The sequence below is a fragment of the Elephas maximus genome, chromosome 3, assembly GCF_024166365.1.
Source record: "Elephas maximus indicus isolate mEleMax1 chromosome 3, mEleMax1 primary haplotype, whole genome shotgun sequence".
Classification (NCBI taxonomy): Eukaryota; Metazoa; Chordata; class Mammalia; order Proboscidea; family Elephantidae; genus Elephas; species Elephas maximus.
The window spans coordinates 173,240,274-173,256,713 of NC_064821.1; the positions used below are offsets into that span (position 1 = coordinate 173,240,274).

The window sequence follows — 16,440 nt, forward strand, 5'->3', positions numbered from 1 at the left end:
ATAGAACTCCTCTGCGTCTTAAAGCAGAATTACCATCCAAGGAGTGTAACCACAGAATCTAAACTCACCGAGGTTTTAGATACCATCTAACCCAACTCCCTCATTTCTGTGAGTGCCAAACTGGCCCAGAGAAGTGAAGAGTCTTGCAAAGTCATACGAAAAAGTCAGAGATCTGTGTGAGACAAGCCCGACCTGGCCCAGTTTCTGAGCCTAGAGAACCCACTCTGGGCAGTTCCCCAAGGCTCCCAGTCGGAAGGGTGGCTCTTCCGAGAGTTCTCCAAAAGCCTTCAGGCACCCTGCGTTTCCAACTCTCCCTGCCCCCACTGAAGCAAGTAAACACTCGGTCTGAATTCATCCCAGGTTCTTTACCTGCGTTTTGTGCCTCTGCAAACATTTAATCAACAGTTGTTACGTCTCAGATTTACATGGGTCCCAAGGTCTGTACAAGGGCTCACACTTTGTAGCTCTTTGAAGCTGCTTTGTTACGCTGAAACCCACGATCTTCTGGGGGAGCGCTCCCTCCTGGTATCCGCACCCCTGACACTTGGACTCGGGACGGGGCAGAACTCGCTCCCCAGCCCCTCACCGCCCCTCCCGCTCTCCGGACACCCGAGCCCCGCTCCGCAGCCCTTTCGCTTCCAGCCCGCGGTAGGCGGTGCTACGCCTGTCCCTCCGTCTCCCTCGCGCAGGCCGCCGCGGGGCGAGCTCCTCCCCGAGCAGCGGCGGGAGCGGCCACGCCCTGCGCGCCCTGCTAGGTTCGGGTGGGGTCTCGGTCCTGCTCGCTGAGCGCGGAGCTGAGGCCTCGCCCCGGGCGGCGCCCCAAACGCTGTTCCGTCGCGGCCCTTCCCAGCCAGACCGGAGCCGTCGCGCGGGTCCTCGCAGTGACCGGGCCGCCCACGGCTCTTGCGCTCACTGCCAGGGCAGCGGCGCGCTCAGCCTCCGAGCTTCCCTCCCCTGGGCCGCCCCGCGCCTCCGCGACCATGCTGCGCTGGCTGCGGGGCTTCGCGCTGCCCGCGGCGGCCTGCCAGGAAGCGCAGCCGCCCACGCGCTACGAGACCCTCTTTCAGCAGCTGGACCGCAACCGGGACGGAGTGGTGGACATCCGCGAGCTGCAGGAGGGCCTCAAGAGCCTGGGCATCCCCCTGGGCCAGGATGCCGAGGAGGTGGGTCGCTGCCGGGGCGCGGGCCTGCGGTAGGCAGGGGTACGGAGACCCTGGGGACGCTCCTGGGACGTGGGGGGCGGCCGGAGGCTCTGCTAGGAGGAAGACGGAACTGCAGCTCCCAGCCCGCGGACGGAGAGCCAGGGTCAGACACTCGGGAATGGGGCGAGCGGCCAGTCACCCTTGCAGCACGGATGCAGGTCGGGATCAGAATGGCAATCGGTAGTTTTCCAAATAAAATTGATGAACACTCTGACGCACGGGCACTGTTAAAATTTCATACCTTGTATCACAAACACTTTTGGGCTGAATCCGTCCCAGGTCCTTTACCTGCGTTTTGTGTTAATCGATCGTTAGCGCCCAGACTTACTTGGGTCCCAAGGTCTGCGGGAGGGCTCAAACTTTGTGCCCTTCTGAAGCTGCTTTGTTGCACCAGCTGCATTTATCTACAGTTTCAAAGACGAGCCTTTTTGAAAAACCAATCGTATATTTCCCCCAACTTCCTGTTGAGGAGAGGCAACATTCCATTCTTTCAGAAGTTGTTAAGGTATTGCCCTGAGTACATAAGTTGATCGGAAGGGTGACCCCTTGTGCTGAGCCATTTCAATTTATACATCCTATGAGTCATTTGAATTGTGTCCCTGAAGTTCAACCCCCTTAGCAGGGCGGGGATATTTGGAACCTATCCAGCCCCACTGAATCGTAATACTGTGGCATTCCCTTGCCAAAGAGGGAAAGTGATTAGATAACTGACTGTAAGGCCCAACAACTGTTTTATAGTTATATTTAAAACAACTTTTTCAATATCATTAATAGTTACAGGCCTATTCAGTTTACGATTTTTGTTTTTTTTGAGTCACATTTAATAAGTTATAATTTTGGGGGAAACTTCATTTTGTCTAAGGCTTATAATATTTGCTTATGATTTTATGTAAGTTCCAGCTGATATTTCCGTTCCTGATATCTTTCTCTGTGTGTGTGTGTGTGTGTTTTTTTCCCTCTTCAATCTTGCCAAAGAGTTGCCTATTTTGTTCGTACTTTGAAAGAATCAGCTTTTGGTACTTTTTGCTGGTCATCTCTATTTTATTTCATTGATTTTTGCTTTCTTTGGGTTTACTCATTTGCGCTTTTTCTAATTTCTTGAGTTGAATGCTGTTATGGATTGAATTGTGTCTCCCCAAAATATGTGTTGTAAATCCTAGCCCCTATATAACTGTGGTTATAATCCCATTTGGGAATAAGTTTTCTTGGTTGTGTTGAGACGGTATTAGTGTAGGGTGTGTTTACAGTCACTCTCTTTTGAGATATAAAAGGAGCAGATTAATATAGCAGAGAGAAGGGAAGATTGATGCCATGCCACACAAAAATCAAGGAGCCAAGGAACAGAAGCTGAAGAGACAAGGACCTCCCCACAGAGCCAACAGAGAGAAGGCCTTTCCTTAGAGCCGGCACCCTGAATTCGAACTTCTAGCCTCCTAACTGTGAGAAAATAAATTTGTTTGTTAAACCCACCCACGTGTTGTGTTAGATAAGTAAGACAAATGTTTAACTCATTAATTTTGAGCTATAAACAAAAACAAACTCCCCCCCCCCCCCCGGCCAAATCTGTTGGCACTGAGGCGATTCTAACTCATAGTGATGCTATAGGACAGAGTAGAACTGCCCCATAGGGTTTCCAAGGAGTGGCTAGCAGATTCCAACTGCTGACCTTTTTTAGCAGCTGAGCTCTTAACCACTGTGCCACCAGGGCTCCTTTAGATTATTATGGTACTTGTATCCCTTTAATCACCTCTTCAGCTGCACCAGAGCCCTGGTGGCACAGTGGTTAAAGTGCTTGACTGCTAATGGAAAGGGTGACTGTTCCAACCTACTAGCCATGGGACAGAGATGTGGTAGTCTGCTTTTTCAAGATTTACAGACTTGGAAACCTTATAGGACAGTTCTACTCAGTCCTTTAGGGTCACTATGAGTTGGTATTGACTCCACAGCAATGGCTTTGTTTTTTTTTGGTTTTTGATTTTAGTTGCAACCATAAGTTTTTATTTCGTTATTATGTAGTTCAAAGTGTTTGCTAATATGATTGACTGATGAGTTATGTAAATATCTGTTTTAAATTTCCAAATATATGTTTTTTGGTACGTTCTTTGAAAATATGAGTAAAATAGATGAGCCTCTGGTAAGATTGGTTAAGAAAAAGAGGGGAGAACTCAAAATCAGGAATAGAAATACTTCAGTTTTCCAAAATTTATATAAAAATAAATTATAATGCAAATTGTATAGAATTTTGTATGTAGAACAGTATGGCATATTTATACATATGTATATCTCATGCACAAACATAGGAGCCCTGGTGGCACAGTAGTTAAGAGCTTGGCTGTTAACCAAAAAGTCGGCAGTTCAAATCCACCAGCTGCTTTCTTGGAAATCCTGTGGGGCAGTTCATTTTTGTCCTGTAGGGCCACTAGGAGTTGGAATCGACTCGATGGCAATGGGCTTGGGATTTTTGTTTTTGTATACATGTACATAAAATATATTTTACACATACACACATATATACACAAACACATGACTCCCTGTGCTCATACCAGACATTATTAACCCGATCCTAGCACTCTTTTTTGACTTGTACACTCTTCAATAAAAGGTTAGTAATGATTATTTCTGGGTGGTAGGAGTTAGATTACTTTTTTCTTCACAGTTTTTATATTATTTTCAGTTTTTAAAAATGAACACATACAATTTCTATAACTAGGGAAAAAATAAATGTATTTTGGAAAAAAAAGTTACTATGGGTTTCTGTGAAGCCTTTCTTGACTACCTTCTAAAGTAGTGATCACACCTTGCTGTGTGTAGACCCTTTGTCTCCCTCCAAAATATGTATTGTAAATCCTAATTCCTCTACCTGTGGTTTATGTTAATGAGCCAGTATTAGTGTAGGGTGTGTTTTAAGTCAGTCTCTTGAGGTATAAAGAGCAGATTAAGCAAGCACAAATGGAGGGGGAGATACACTCCACATGATCACCAGTCAGATTGGCCTGGGGGTGTTATAGTTTGAATTATGCCCCTCTCCTCAAAAAATTTGTGTTGTAAATCCTCATCTTTACACCCCTGGCTGTAATCTCATTTGGAATTGCGATTTCGTTGTTATGTTAATGAAACTATATCAGTGTAGGGTCTGTTTTAAGCCAGTCACTTTTGAGGAATACAAGAGATTAGGCACAGAAGAAAGCAAGCAGAGATGACAGGCCAGATCAGATGAAGATCACCAAGGAACCCAGGAACAGAAGCTGAAAAAAACAAGGCCCTTTCCCCAGAGTGGACAGAGAGAGCCTTCCCCTAGAGCTGGCACCTGAATTTGAATGTCTAGCCTCCCACACTGTGAGAAAACAAATTTCTGTTCATTAAAGCCAAGCACTTGTGGAATTTCTGTTATAGCAGCGCAAGGTATTAAGACACTGCTGTTATGATTTTCATATGACATTTTTTATTTGCTGACTGGGCCCTCCTTATTTGATAGACCAAGCATCTTGAGGATGGGGCCTGTGTGGTGATTTTCATCTAATCAAAGAAATAAAAGAAAGATTTGAGGCTCTACTTTTAAATACTCTAGACAAGGCAGTGGCCCATTTGAAATAATTTTAAAAAGACAAAATTTAAATGTAAAGCAGTTGTTAGGGTTTCTATTTCTAGCATATGTAAAATAGGATAGGATAACCAAAAATTCTCCTTTTTCGAGATACCTAGAAATGATGGATAAAATATAGGTAAACATCTTTTTATGTGCATAGCTAAGCTTGTAGGAAAAATCCAGTCAGACGGCTCGGGTTTATCTTGGTTCTGCCACTTCCTGGTTAACTCTGGGCAATTTTCTTAACCTCTTGGCCTCAGTTTCCTCATCTAGAACAGAGAAAAAATGGTACTGCCCTAATGGCAACTAACAATGACAAACTCATAGGGTTTTTGTGAAGAAGAAACAAAATATACAAAGTACTTAGAATAATGAAACCAAAACCTGGTACCTTCGAGTTGATTCCGATTCATAGCAACCCTATAGGACAGAATACAACTGCTCAATAGGGTTTCCTAGGCTGTAATCTTTATGGAAGCAGACTGCCACATCTTTCTTCCATGGAGCAGCTGGCGGATTTGAACCACTTACCTTTCAGTTAGCAGCTGAGCTCTTAACCATTGTGCCACCAAGGATCCTTAGAATAATGCTTGATACTTAATAACCCAAAAAACCAAACCCCAGTTCTGACTCATAGCGACCCTGTAGAACAGAGTAGAACTGCCTCATAGAGTTTCCAAGGAGCACATGGTGGATCTGAACTGCCGACCTTTTGGTTTGCAGCCACCAGGGTTTCCTGATACTAAATAAGCAATCAGTAAACTATTAGCCATTAAATTGGCCGTTACTACTACTACAACGACTGCTGACAATGGGCGTTTCAAAATCTCCGTCTATGATTGTGGATTCGTCAACTTGTGTTTATAATTCTGTCAGTTATCTGCTTTTATTTTGAGACTATGCTGCAAGGTGTATCCAAGTTTAATGTTGTTCTGCTAAATTGCTCCTTTTATTATTATGTTTTTTTTTTTTTTTATCTACCTTTGTAGCATAATTCCCCTCATATTTTTCAAATGCCTGAATCATTACACCAGCCAAGGTGTTGCCCTCAACCAGGATGTTTTCCCAGGTCACCACTAGTGAAATCTTCAGCAGTTGGGCGTCCACCTTGGGCAGGGGATTATCCTTGCCCCACATCGCACTCAAGGTGGAGTTCTCTTTGCTTGTTGGGCATGGAGTGAGCCAGTCCCCAATCCCATGCTAGTGCTTCTTCTCTTGGATGACTACTGGTATCATCTGTGTCCATTTTGGTCCTCTGATGAGCAGACACCAAGGTGGGATTGGGTGTGCAAAAGATTTGCTGGGGGAAATGCCTGTGAAGGGTAAGGGAGAGGGAACAGGAGTAGGCAGAGAGAGTCTTCAGACCATGATGCAGGTTTGTTGTTAGTTGCCTTGAGTTGGTTCTGATTCATGGTGATCCCATATGTGCAGGGTAAAAGTTCTCCGTAGGTTTTTAATGGTGGTGACCTTTCGTTAGCAGATCGCTGGGCCTGTCTTCTGAGGCATCCCTGGGTAGGTTTGAACTGCCAACCTTTCAGCTAGTAGTTGAGTGCTTAACAGTTTGGGCCAGCCAGGGACTCTTGATGCAAGTTTTTCACCTGTGAAAAGAGTGCAAGAAGGAAGGATTGGTTTAGGAAGAACTTAAGACCAAAGCACAGTTCTGAGAAAATTTGAACTAAGCTAATGGTGACTCACTGAGGAAACATTGTCTGTTAGGGGGATCCTGCACTGGCTGCCTGGCACTGGTAGCCTGCTGTGCCTAGTTATTGGTTGGAGCAGCCTCAGGCAAGCGTGGACTTGGTGTGGGTGCTGCAGTGGGTCCAGAGGTGTGGTAGCGGTAGGCCGTCAGTCAGCTTTGCTCCTGAGGCAGGGTCTCCTGAAGGACAGTCTGAGCTGTGCAACTGCCTGGCCACCGTAGACCACTCCTTGTACTACGTAGACCCACTTCATACAGATTTGGGAGTTCTCATGGGCCTGTCTTCTTGGGAGGAGACTTAGAAGAGGGAAGTCAGTGGGGTAAACTACAGTCCACATCACTTCAGTTGGTCACAACAGGTACTCAGCTAAATATCACCCAACCTTAGCTATCATCTCTGTGGGCCTTTGTGGCTTACCTGATGGTGTGACCCAGACCTTCATTCCTGAGGAGTCTGAGCTTCTCAGGCTGGTGTTGCTGCATGTGCCCATTCATAGTTATAGTTGGGCAAGGAGGTATTAGGAGGCATCCACATATTCTTTTTTGTCCCCATTGTATAAAAGCAGGAAACCCCGGAGGTGTAGTGATTAAGTTCGAATCCACCAGGTGCTCCTTGGAAACTCTGTGGGGCAGTTCTACTCTGTCCTGTAGGGTCGCTATGAGTTGGAATTGACTCGACGGCACTGGGTTTGGTTTTTTTTTTTTTTAAAGCAGCCCCACCTCTTTCTGATCAGAGTCAGTTATCCTTCCCAAGATGGTGACTCCTTGCCTGTTGGTCCCTAGGCAAAAGGAGTTCAAAGTGCTCAGATGGCAGCCATAGCTTGTAGTTCAATGAGACCCTTGCTGTATTCTCTGGCAAGAGTACATCCCACTTGGGGACTAGGACCTCTGAGCCTACACAGCCCAGAGTCGTGGAAACACGAAGCAAAAAGTCCCCCAGTGAGTAATTGTGAATAATGGTAAGTGGGGCCACTCCTGCTTCTGTCTCATGGTTCCTGGACCATATATTCTTCCTTTTGGGGCCACAGAGCCATACAGAGGTCTCTTAGTGCATATGCTGCATCATGAGGGTGGCATCTCATCTTTGCTGAATATTGTCTCCTAGGTGGTGCTTTGTGCTTTCAGTAGGTTGTTTCAGCATTCTGTGAGGCCAGCTGCCTCTGGGTGGTATAGTGTGTGATATGGCCAGTGGATTCCTTGTTCACGGGCCCACTCTGGACCTATTTTACTGTGAAGCAAATCCCCTGGCTAGATGCTCTATTATATGGGATTTCACTCCAGAGCATCAAGCATTCCATAGGCCTCCAGATAGTGGTGCAGGCTGTGACTCTACAGCCAGGAAAGGGAAGCCTGTACCTGGAAAATGATAGGTGAGGATGAGCCATTGGCCCTTTGGCACAGAAGGGGCACATTATAAATGACTTACCACCAAGTGGCCAGTTGGTAGCGTTGAGGAATTGTGCTATATCAGGGGCTCAGCATTGGTCTTTTCTGCTGACAGGTTGTACATTCACAGGCAACAGAGTTAGACTGACTTTTACAATTGAGGAACCATGCCGTTGGGCCCATGTGTAACCTCTATCCTGCTGTCATGGCCACCCCGTAGTACTACAGTGGCCTGTGATAAATGCTAGTCAACCTCAACTGGCCAAGTCATTTTACTATTTGGTTGTTTAGTGCTTCTTCTGTGGTGAATGTTTTCTGGTGGGAATTAATGTATGATACCAGAGTGTTTACCAATTGTGCCCACTCCCGTATATCTATCCATATGCCTCTACCCTAGACCTCCTCTTCTCTGATCTTCCAGTCCTTTTCATCTGCACCCCTGACCAACTGGCCAGAACTTTGGGCACTGCTCAGTAATCCATACATATTCTTACCTTGGGCCATTTCTCTTTCCATACAAAGTGGATAACTGCCTACCGGCAAGACTTTCCTTCTCTACTGTCTTCAGGGTCCCTCCTAGATGTTGCTGTAATGAAGCTGCTTTCAGTTTTTGGATTGCAGCCACATACTGAGCCAACCTATCAGTAAACCAGGCTCTGGCTTTTTCCTCCTCATTCAATGGGATAGGGAAGGAATGATTGTACAGGAAAAGCCTTAGCCACAGTGTGGTTCTGTGAAAATCTCAGCCCAGCTGATGGGGAACTCCCTGAGCTGGTGTTATCCATGAAGGGATAGCATGTGCAGAAATATCCCAGCTCTAGTTCCCCACCATGCCCAGTCATTGGTTGGAAGCAGCCCAGCAGAAGCGTGGCCTTGGAGCTCACTGCAGTGCATCTGAGGGTGCCACAGCTAGAGGCGGCAGTCAGCCACGCTCCCCACAGCACGATCTTGTGAAAAAAGATCTGAGTGATACAACCACATGGTCTTCACTGTAAACAAAAACTCTTTGTAGTCCTCAATAGTTTTTAAGAGTTGTAAAGGGATGCTGAGACTAAAAAGTTTGAGAACCGCTGCTCTACATCCTTTTTTAATGGCTGCATGACATTTTGTTGTATGTTTGTATCATAATTTATTTTACTTAGCCCTATTGATCATCATTTAGGTTATTGATAGTTTAAAAATGATTATAAATGACATCGTATTCATCTTTTTCTCATTTTGGTCCAATTATTTTCATAAGATAAATTCTGAGAAGCAGAAATTACTCAGTCTGAGGGTACACACGTTTTAAAACTGTATATGAAGTGCCTTCCAAGAACTTTGCGGTTGTTTTCATTCTCTGTTGAATGACAGTGCCTGCTTCTCCATGTCCCTGTCTGTACTGGATACCATCAATCTTTATAAACGCTCTCATTCTGAAAGTGAAATATGCTCTTGCATGATTAATTTACATTTTAATAGTGACTGGTAAGGTTGAATATCTTAAACATTTTTTGTCTTTTTATACTTTTTTTAAATTAAATGCTTATATGTCTTTTATTCATTTTTAAGTTTGGGTTTTTGTCTTCTAAAAGTTTGTTTTATAGCTCCATAGACACTTCCAAACTCCCTGAGGGACTGAATTACTGGGCTGAGGGCTGTGGGGACCATGGTCTTGGAGGTACCTCTAGCTCAATTGGCATAACATAGTTTATAAAGAAAATGTTCTACATTCTACTCTAGTGAGTAGCATCTGGGGTCTGAAAAGCCTGTGAATGGCCATCTAATACACTCCACTGGTCTTACTCCTTTGGGGGCAAGGGAGAATGAAGAAAATTAAAGACACAAAGGAAAGATTAGTCCAAAGGACTAATGGACCACCTCTACCATGGCCTCCACCAGACTGAGTCCAGTACAACTAGATGGTGCCTGGCTACCACCACTAACTGCTCTGACAGGGATCACAACAGAGTGTCCTGGACAGAGCTGGAGAAAATGTAGAACAAAATTCTAACAAACAAACAAACAAAAAAAGACCAGACTTACCAGCCTAACAGAGACTGGAGAAACCTGAGAGTATGGCCCCCCCAGACACCCTTTTAGCTCAGCAATGAAGTTACTCCTAAGGTTCACCCTTCAGCGAAAAATTACATAGGCCCATAAAACAAAATGAGACTAAAGGGGCACACCAGCCCAGGGACAAGGACTAGAAGGAGGAAGGGACAGGAAAGCTGGTAATAGGAAACCCAAGGTCGAGAGGGGAGAGTATTGACATCTCATGGGGTTATTAACCAACGTTATAAAACAATATGTGTACTAACTGTTTCAGGGGAAGCTAGTTTGTTCTGTAAACCTTCATCTAAAGTACGATAAAAAGAAAAAATTTTGTAAGAGCGGCTTTTTTTTTTTTTTGGAATATCAAGGATATTTACCTTTTTCATGTGTTTTGTAAATATTTACCAGTTTGTTTTTCTAATTTACTGTGTTTCTGTCATTCAGAGGTAATTATTGCAATTTTTATGTATTTACTTTTATAAATATGAGTTTTGCCTTTATTTTAATGCTTAGAAAAGGCCTTCTTTTCCCTGGGATTATAAAACAGTTTATTCTTGCTTTCTTTTAGTACTTTTATGAAGAGAAGGCAGTATTTAAAGATAAGTCTTGGAGGCCCTAGTGGGGAAGTGCCTCTCCAACAGTGGCACCAGTATGTGCAAAATCCAGCATTGAATGCTCTGGTTGGTTTTAAATTGCATGGAAGGAAACTTGAAGAGGCAGGCTAGGGCCAGATCATAAAAGGCATTATGGCACCCTGGGTGGTTTAGAGTTGTATTTTAGGAAAGATAGGAGCCCTTGAAGGTACTTAAGAGAGGGACACAGGCAGATTTATGATTTAGGAAGATCAGGCTGGTGGCTTTGTGGAAAATAGATTGGAGGAAGAGAGGGCATTCAGCCAAGCCTGGGAAACAGTAGCTAATCAAATACTTGGAATTAGGATTATGGGGTCAATCTTTATGGGGCAAATTTAAGAGGCACAGAATAAAGATTTGCATAATGTCAAGTACTAGAAAGATTGTTTACTCAGATACCCAGAAATGAGAACTATAAGGTGACTCTTCAAGGGAAGGTTTCAAGATAAAAGTTTGCATTTAAAGTAGATAAATACTCAGCTTGAACTAAAATCTCTATAAATCTCCATCTGATTTGATCTCTCCATGTTTCAGAGCTTTTGTAATAAATTCAGCATTTAAAAGAGAGCAAATTCTGTTTAAGTTCCTTTAGGCCTTGATGGAAACACCATAGATTATGAGTACCAAACTAAACCAAACCTATTGCTGTCGAGTCAATTCCAACTCATAGCAACCCTATAGGACAGAGTAGAACTGCCCCATAGGGCTTTCAAAGAGTGGTTGGTGGATTCGAACTGCTGACTTTCTGGTTAGCAGGCAAATGCTTAACCAGTGCGCCACCAGGGACTATGAGTAGAATGCAGAAAATTGGCATAAGGAATATAATAGCTAACGCTTACGGAATGTTCCAAAGTTATCCATAAAAGGGAAAAGACTTTAAATTCTGAAACAAAATTAAGAACCAGCTGGAAGTGAAATTGCTACAAGATCTCTCCTATGAGCTCTCTCTTCTATATATTTCCAAATATCCTTATTATGAAACTGGTGTTTCAGAAGAAAGAAAATTCAGATTAAGTTCTCCTAGGACTCCCAGAATGTAAGAATATGATGTGAGAGTAGAATGTAGTATGTGGTACAAGGAGATACAGTAGTTAACCATTACTAATTTCTCTATAACTATCTAATCCTATCTGCTTTTTAGAATATTCTGTTCTTTTTCTTTGTTTTCATCAAAAGCTACATTTGGACATTTGAAGAGATGCTGTTTGGGTGTCATTTGAGGTACTCTGATGAAAAAAATTAATCACAGTTCAGGACATTAAAGAGTGGAGAAAATAATCTACATTTTAATTTGCTGAAATGGAAATCATGAGGAAAATAAAATGATGGTGAAGAGTGAGCAGTTAGCTGGAAGCGTGCTTACTTTTATTCAACGTAGAACACTTCGGAACGCTGTAGAGCCAAAAAATAAAATCTGTTTGACTTTAGAATTAAGACAATAGAGTGAAAAAAAGGGATCTCACCCAATAGGATGTTACAGATATTTTCTCTTCCTTTTCTAGTCCTGGCATCATTTTAGTAGCACCTCTTTTGACAATATGTGGGGGAAAAAAAAAAAAGGGCTAGTTTTGTAGAGTATGAAGGTATTCCTGTATTTAAGAAGATATTCCTGTATTCACTGCTAGCTGATTTAACGAATATATTCAGTTAGTCTGGGAAATTACAGGCAATTTCTAAAACTAAGCTTTTTTTTTTTTGCCATATTTTCACAGGTAACATTCTTACCGTAACTTTTTTAGGAGAGATGTAGAATCGTAACAGGTATCCAGAACCCCAAACGCATTGTCACCGAGTCAATTTTGACTCATAGCGACCCTATAGGACAGAGTTGAACTGTCCCATAGGGTTTCCAAGGAGCAGCTGGTGGATTTGAACTGCAGACCTTTTGGTTAGCAGTCCAGCTCTTAACCACTGCACCACCGGGGCTCCTTATAAGGGTTATAACCAAAAAAAACCCAAAAAACCTACCAAAAAAACCCTGTCATTGTCGAGTCGATTCTGACTCATAGCGACCCTATAGGACAGAGTAGAAGTGCCCCATAGAGTTTCCAAGGAGCACTTGGTGGATATAAACTGCCGACCTTTTGGTTAGCAGCCCTAACACTTGACCACTACACCACCAGAGTGATCTAAAATGAAAACCAAACCCAGCGCCGTCGAGTCAAGAATCGACTCATAGCGACGCTATAGGACACAGTAGAACTGCCCCCATAGAGTTTCCAAGGAGTGCCTGGTGGATTTGAACTGCCGACCCTTTGGTTAGCAGCCGTAGCATTTAACCACTACGCCACCAGGGTTTCCACCAGGGTGATAGGACCTTTGAAACTGAGAGGATTACCTAGAACAAGAGTAGAACGGGCATGCTCAAAGAGTTCCATACTTCACGTTAATAGACCAGGTAACCCTGGCTAAGTCATTTAAGCCCTAAGCTTTTGTTTTCTTATTCTTAATTGCAGATATCTTCCCTACCTCCTAGACAGAGCTCTTAACAAGATCAATATGACTAGATATAAAAGTTCATGTAAAAAACTGCAGACTGTGGTATCCCATGTACTAGATGACGAACTCCTTGAAGAGCCTGGGTTCCCATGGTTATCAAGTTCATGCTGAATGACCAGATGGCATCAGTGGAGTAGTTGGACTGGGTAACCTGACTTAAAAAAAAAAAAAAAATGACTTAAGGCTCTTCTTATTCTCATTTTCTATGGTTTTTTAATTCTTTGTCTTTAAATTTACAACTACATAGGGAATAGAGTCCCATACAAAACCAGCAGCTTAGCAAATGTTTATTGCTTTAAATGGGATTAGTTTTCAAGCTTTACTCCATGAGATAATTTCTCTGTTAACAGGAAGGATTCACTCCATTACCATTTCAATTGTTGGAAACTTTATTACCAGAGGAAACAGGACATAGGAGTCATAGAGGTACATTTGGGGGCAAAACCACAGGGAGACTAAAAGAAAAACAATGGAATTCCAACTACATTCATGTCAAATGTTCTAAAATATGTAAAACCAGTGTCTTTTGTGTTTTTCCGATTTATATTCTAAAATCTGATGTGATCCTTTTTTTGATGTTCCTCATTTCTGAAGAAATGAAAGGAAAGGAGGAATTACTTAGCAAGGCACAAGATACCTTTCCATCTTTGTAGCATTTTGACCTTTTCAGTCACCTTCCCTGCACTCTATATTCCCTTACTGGTCCACAAACACATTTCCCCCTTTATTTTCTTCTCTCTGCCTGGGATTTCTTATTCCCCTTCTTCTGCCTCATAATAATAACCATTCTTTAAGGCCTCAGCTCACATTTGTAATTTTACCCTAGCCAGTCAGATTATTTCTTTTATCAGTGTTCCAATGAATACATTTAGAAATAAAGAAGCTTCCACAAGACAACATTCCATAGGGGTGCTGCATAATTCCTTTTGACTACTCTGAGCTCAAAAAGTCTATACGAATTCATCAAGAGATCTGAATTTGATAGGATTTATAAAAACAACAGAAGAATTTGCTGAGAAAATTTGAAGCCTCAGTCTAAATGCAAACCATTGTATATTTGGTTTACTACATATTAACTGGTGCAGTGTGTGTAGTGACTATTATTATGGGGTATGGCATTAGTTAAACCAGGGTTCAGGTATGTTTCACCATCACTAGACTTGTGTCCTTGGCCAAGTTAGTTAATGCTGCCCCCCCGCCAAAAAAAAACCCTTGGCTGTTGAGTTGTCTATGACTCACAGCAACCCTGTAGGACAGAGTAGAACCGCCCCATAGGATTGCTGGTGGATTTGCACTGCTGACTTTTTGGTTAGCAGCCGAGTTCTTAACCACTGCGCCACCAGGGCTCCATTTTAATGTCCAGAAGCCTTAAATGTAAACTAGGAATAGTAAGAACTACCCATTTGCTTAGCATAGTGCTCAACATACATATTAAGTTCATGTAATTAATGTTTTTGAATAGTGCCGGATGCTGTTCCATGTATTTGGGATATAGTGGTGAACAAGACAGACAGGATCCCTAACTATTCTCAAAGTGTACCCTATAGTAGGTCTGTTGTGTTGGGTGGCTGGGTTGGGGGTTGTAAATAATAAGCAAATAATGAACTGAATTATTTCAAAAAGTGGAAAGAGCTGTTCAAAACAGGTACCTTTCAGTAGAGGAGACTGTCAGCTCTAGGGTCAGCTCTCTCCTATCAGTTCAGTAAAATGCTATTACTCTGCTTTCTTTGTCTCCTTGGCCATGGCTTCTGTCTTTGCTACCTGGTGCATAGACTCTGAGGCCGTGCTCTGCCTGGATGTCTTTTTTTTTTTTTTGGACTCTTTGCCACTATTTGCACCCTCTGCAGTGCACAGGAAAGAACTCTTACTTTTGTGACACAGTTTACTCTTGATTGGGCCACAGCACACCTTGTGAAACAGCTTTAGACATTTGGCACAGCTCAGCAGCTCTAGAAGGAAGTGTCGATTGAGTGGCCTACAGTAGTGCTTATGAGTAACCATGATGCAGTCTCCTCCTAAAGGGAAACCCATGAGTGTTTCAAGGAGCTGCCATGGCTCTCTTTATTTTCCCAGTACTTGAGATGATGCCTGATATATAGAGCAAGAGCTAAACAGATAATGGTTGAATTAAATTTTCTTTATGAACTTTAATATTTAACTTTCTAAAAAGTAGTCCACATTTAGGAAAAAAAATTACATAAACAGTAGAGTTTTTATTATGAAACTACACCTCCACATTTCCAGTGGAAATGAGCAGGATGAGTGACCATAGGTCTCTGTACAGGGAAGCCAGGGACCTCTGGGCTTCTGGAAGGTAGGAATTAAGAGATGCCACAGGCATTGTTTATGAGTGTCTCCCGACTTCTCTTTGAACCCCAGCTGACTTAATTTCTGCCCATTTCTGGATTTTCCTTGTCCTCCCAAATGTGCTGTTAAGAGCTGTAAGGATAGAGCTGGGACCCTAGCGGTTATAGCAGCCTCACCCTGGGGCCACTAATAAGGAACTTGGGGGTGGGTGTGAGGTTGATCACAGAAAGAAAGGCCCACATGGGCAGATTTTCATGGTGGGGTGGGGTGGGGGGAATCTTCGCTACAATAATTTCCCAGTGCTGCCTCAACTTTAGAAGAGGCATTCTTAGAAAGGTGCGACTAAACAACTTTAAAAAATGTTGGGGCCCCCCCCACCCCAAGTCGTTTGATCCCACAATCCAAGTTCCAACACGCCCCTACCCACTTTTCTCTAAGAAGAAGCAATACTGTTAGAGATAGTATTGTGTTGAGACCTTTCGGGAAGTCCTTCCTGGAGTGAGAGTAAGAACAGGGCGTCTAACCTGTTGACCTAGGCTAACGCCGAGACCCGCACTCCTCAGCTGCGGCCTCCATGCTGATTCAGCTCTGTCAGCTCCCACTGCGGCTCAGTTCCGGTTCGGCCCGCCCAGGCCCCTGCCGCGCGCTCTGCGTGAGCCGTTGCGAGAGGGTCATGCGCCCTCCCCTTCCTGCACCTTAACCTGTGGAGGCGCTTCGCTTTTGGAGTCTCCCAGGAGACCGCTTTCTTAAGTCTCTTTCAACTGACGTTCGGTGGGCGGAGATCCTCTTCGTCCCTCCCATTTCCACCCCCTGGGAGCTGCCGCGGGGACAACCCCTGCTGATGGGGACATCCACGATGGACAAGATGGACGGTGTCTACGAAGAACTCTATTGGTACCTGGACCTCGATAACAATGGGACCGTGGACATCCATGAGCTTCAGGAAGGCCTGTGGGATCTTGGATGGTCTGTGACCCAGGAGAGAGGGAAGGTGGGCCTCAAAGGGGTTGAGGTCAGAGAGATGTTGGGGTTGGGAGCCCTGCAGAGGCCTTGGGCAGAGTGAAGCCATATTTACATGTAAAAAAAAAAAAAAATTTT

The 16,440-nt window shown here is 43.7% G+C and overlaps 1 protein-coding gene across 2 annotated transcripts in view; it reads left to right on the top strand.

The window, feature by feature from the left end:
* Positions 1 to 725: 725 nt before the first annotated feature.
* SLC25A24 (solute carrier family 25 member 24) overlaps positions 726 to 16,440 on the top strand; it is a 66,613-nt gene continuing 50,898 nt past the window's right edge. The window contains exon 1 of one of the 2 annotated variants that reach the window (XM_049880204.1): positions 726 to 1,163. In XM_049880204.1, the coding sequence (XP_049736161.1) occupies positions 981 to 1,163 (183 nt within the window). In that variant the 5' untranslated portion in view covers positions 726 to 980. Of the gene's footprint in view, positions 1,164 to 15,610; positions 16,334 to 16,440 lie in introns of those variants that run through there. The other variant, XM_049880205.1, reaches the window with a different exon arrangement.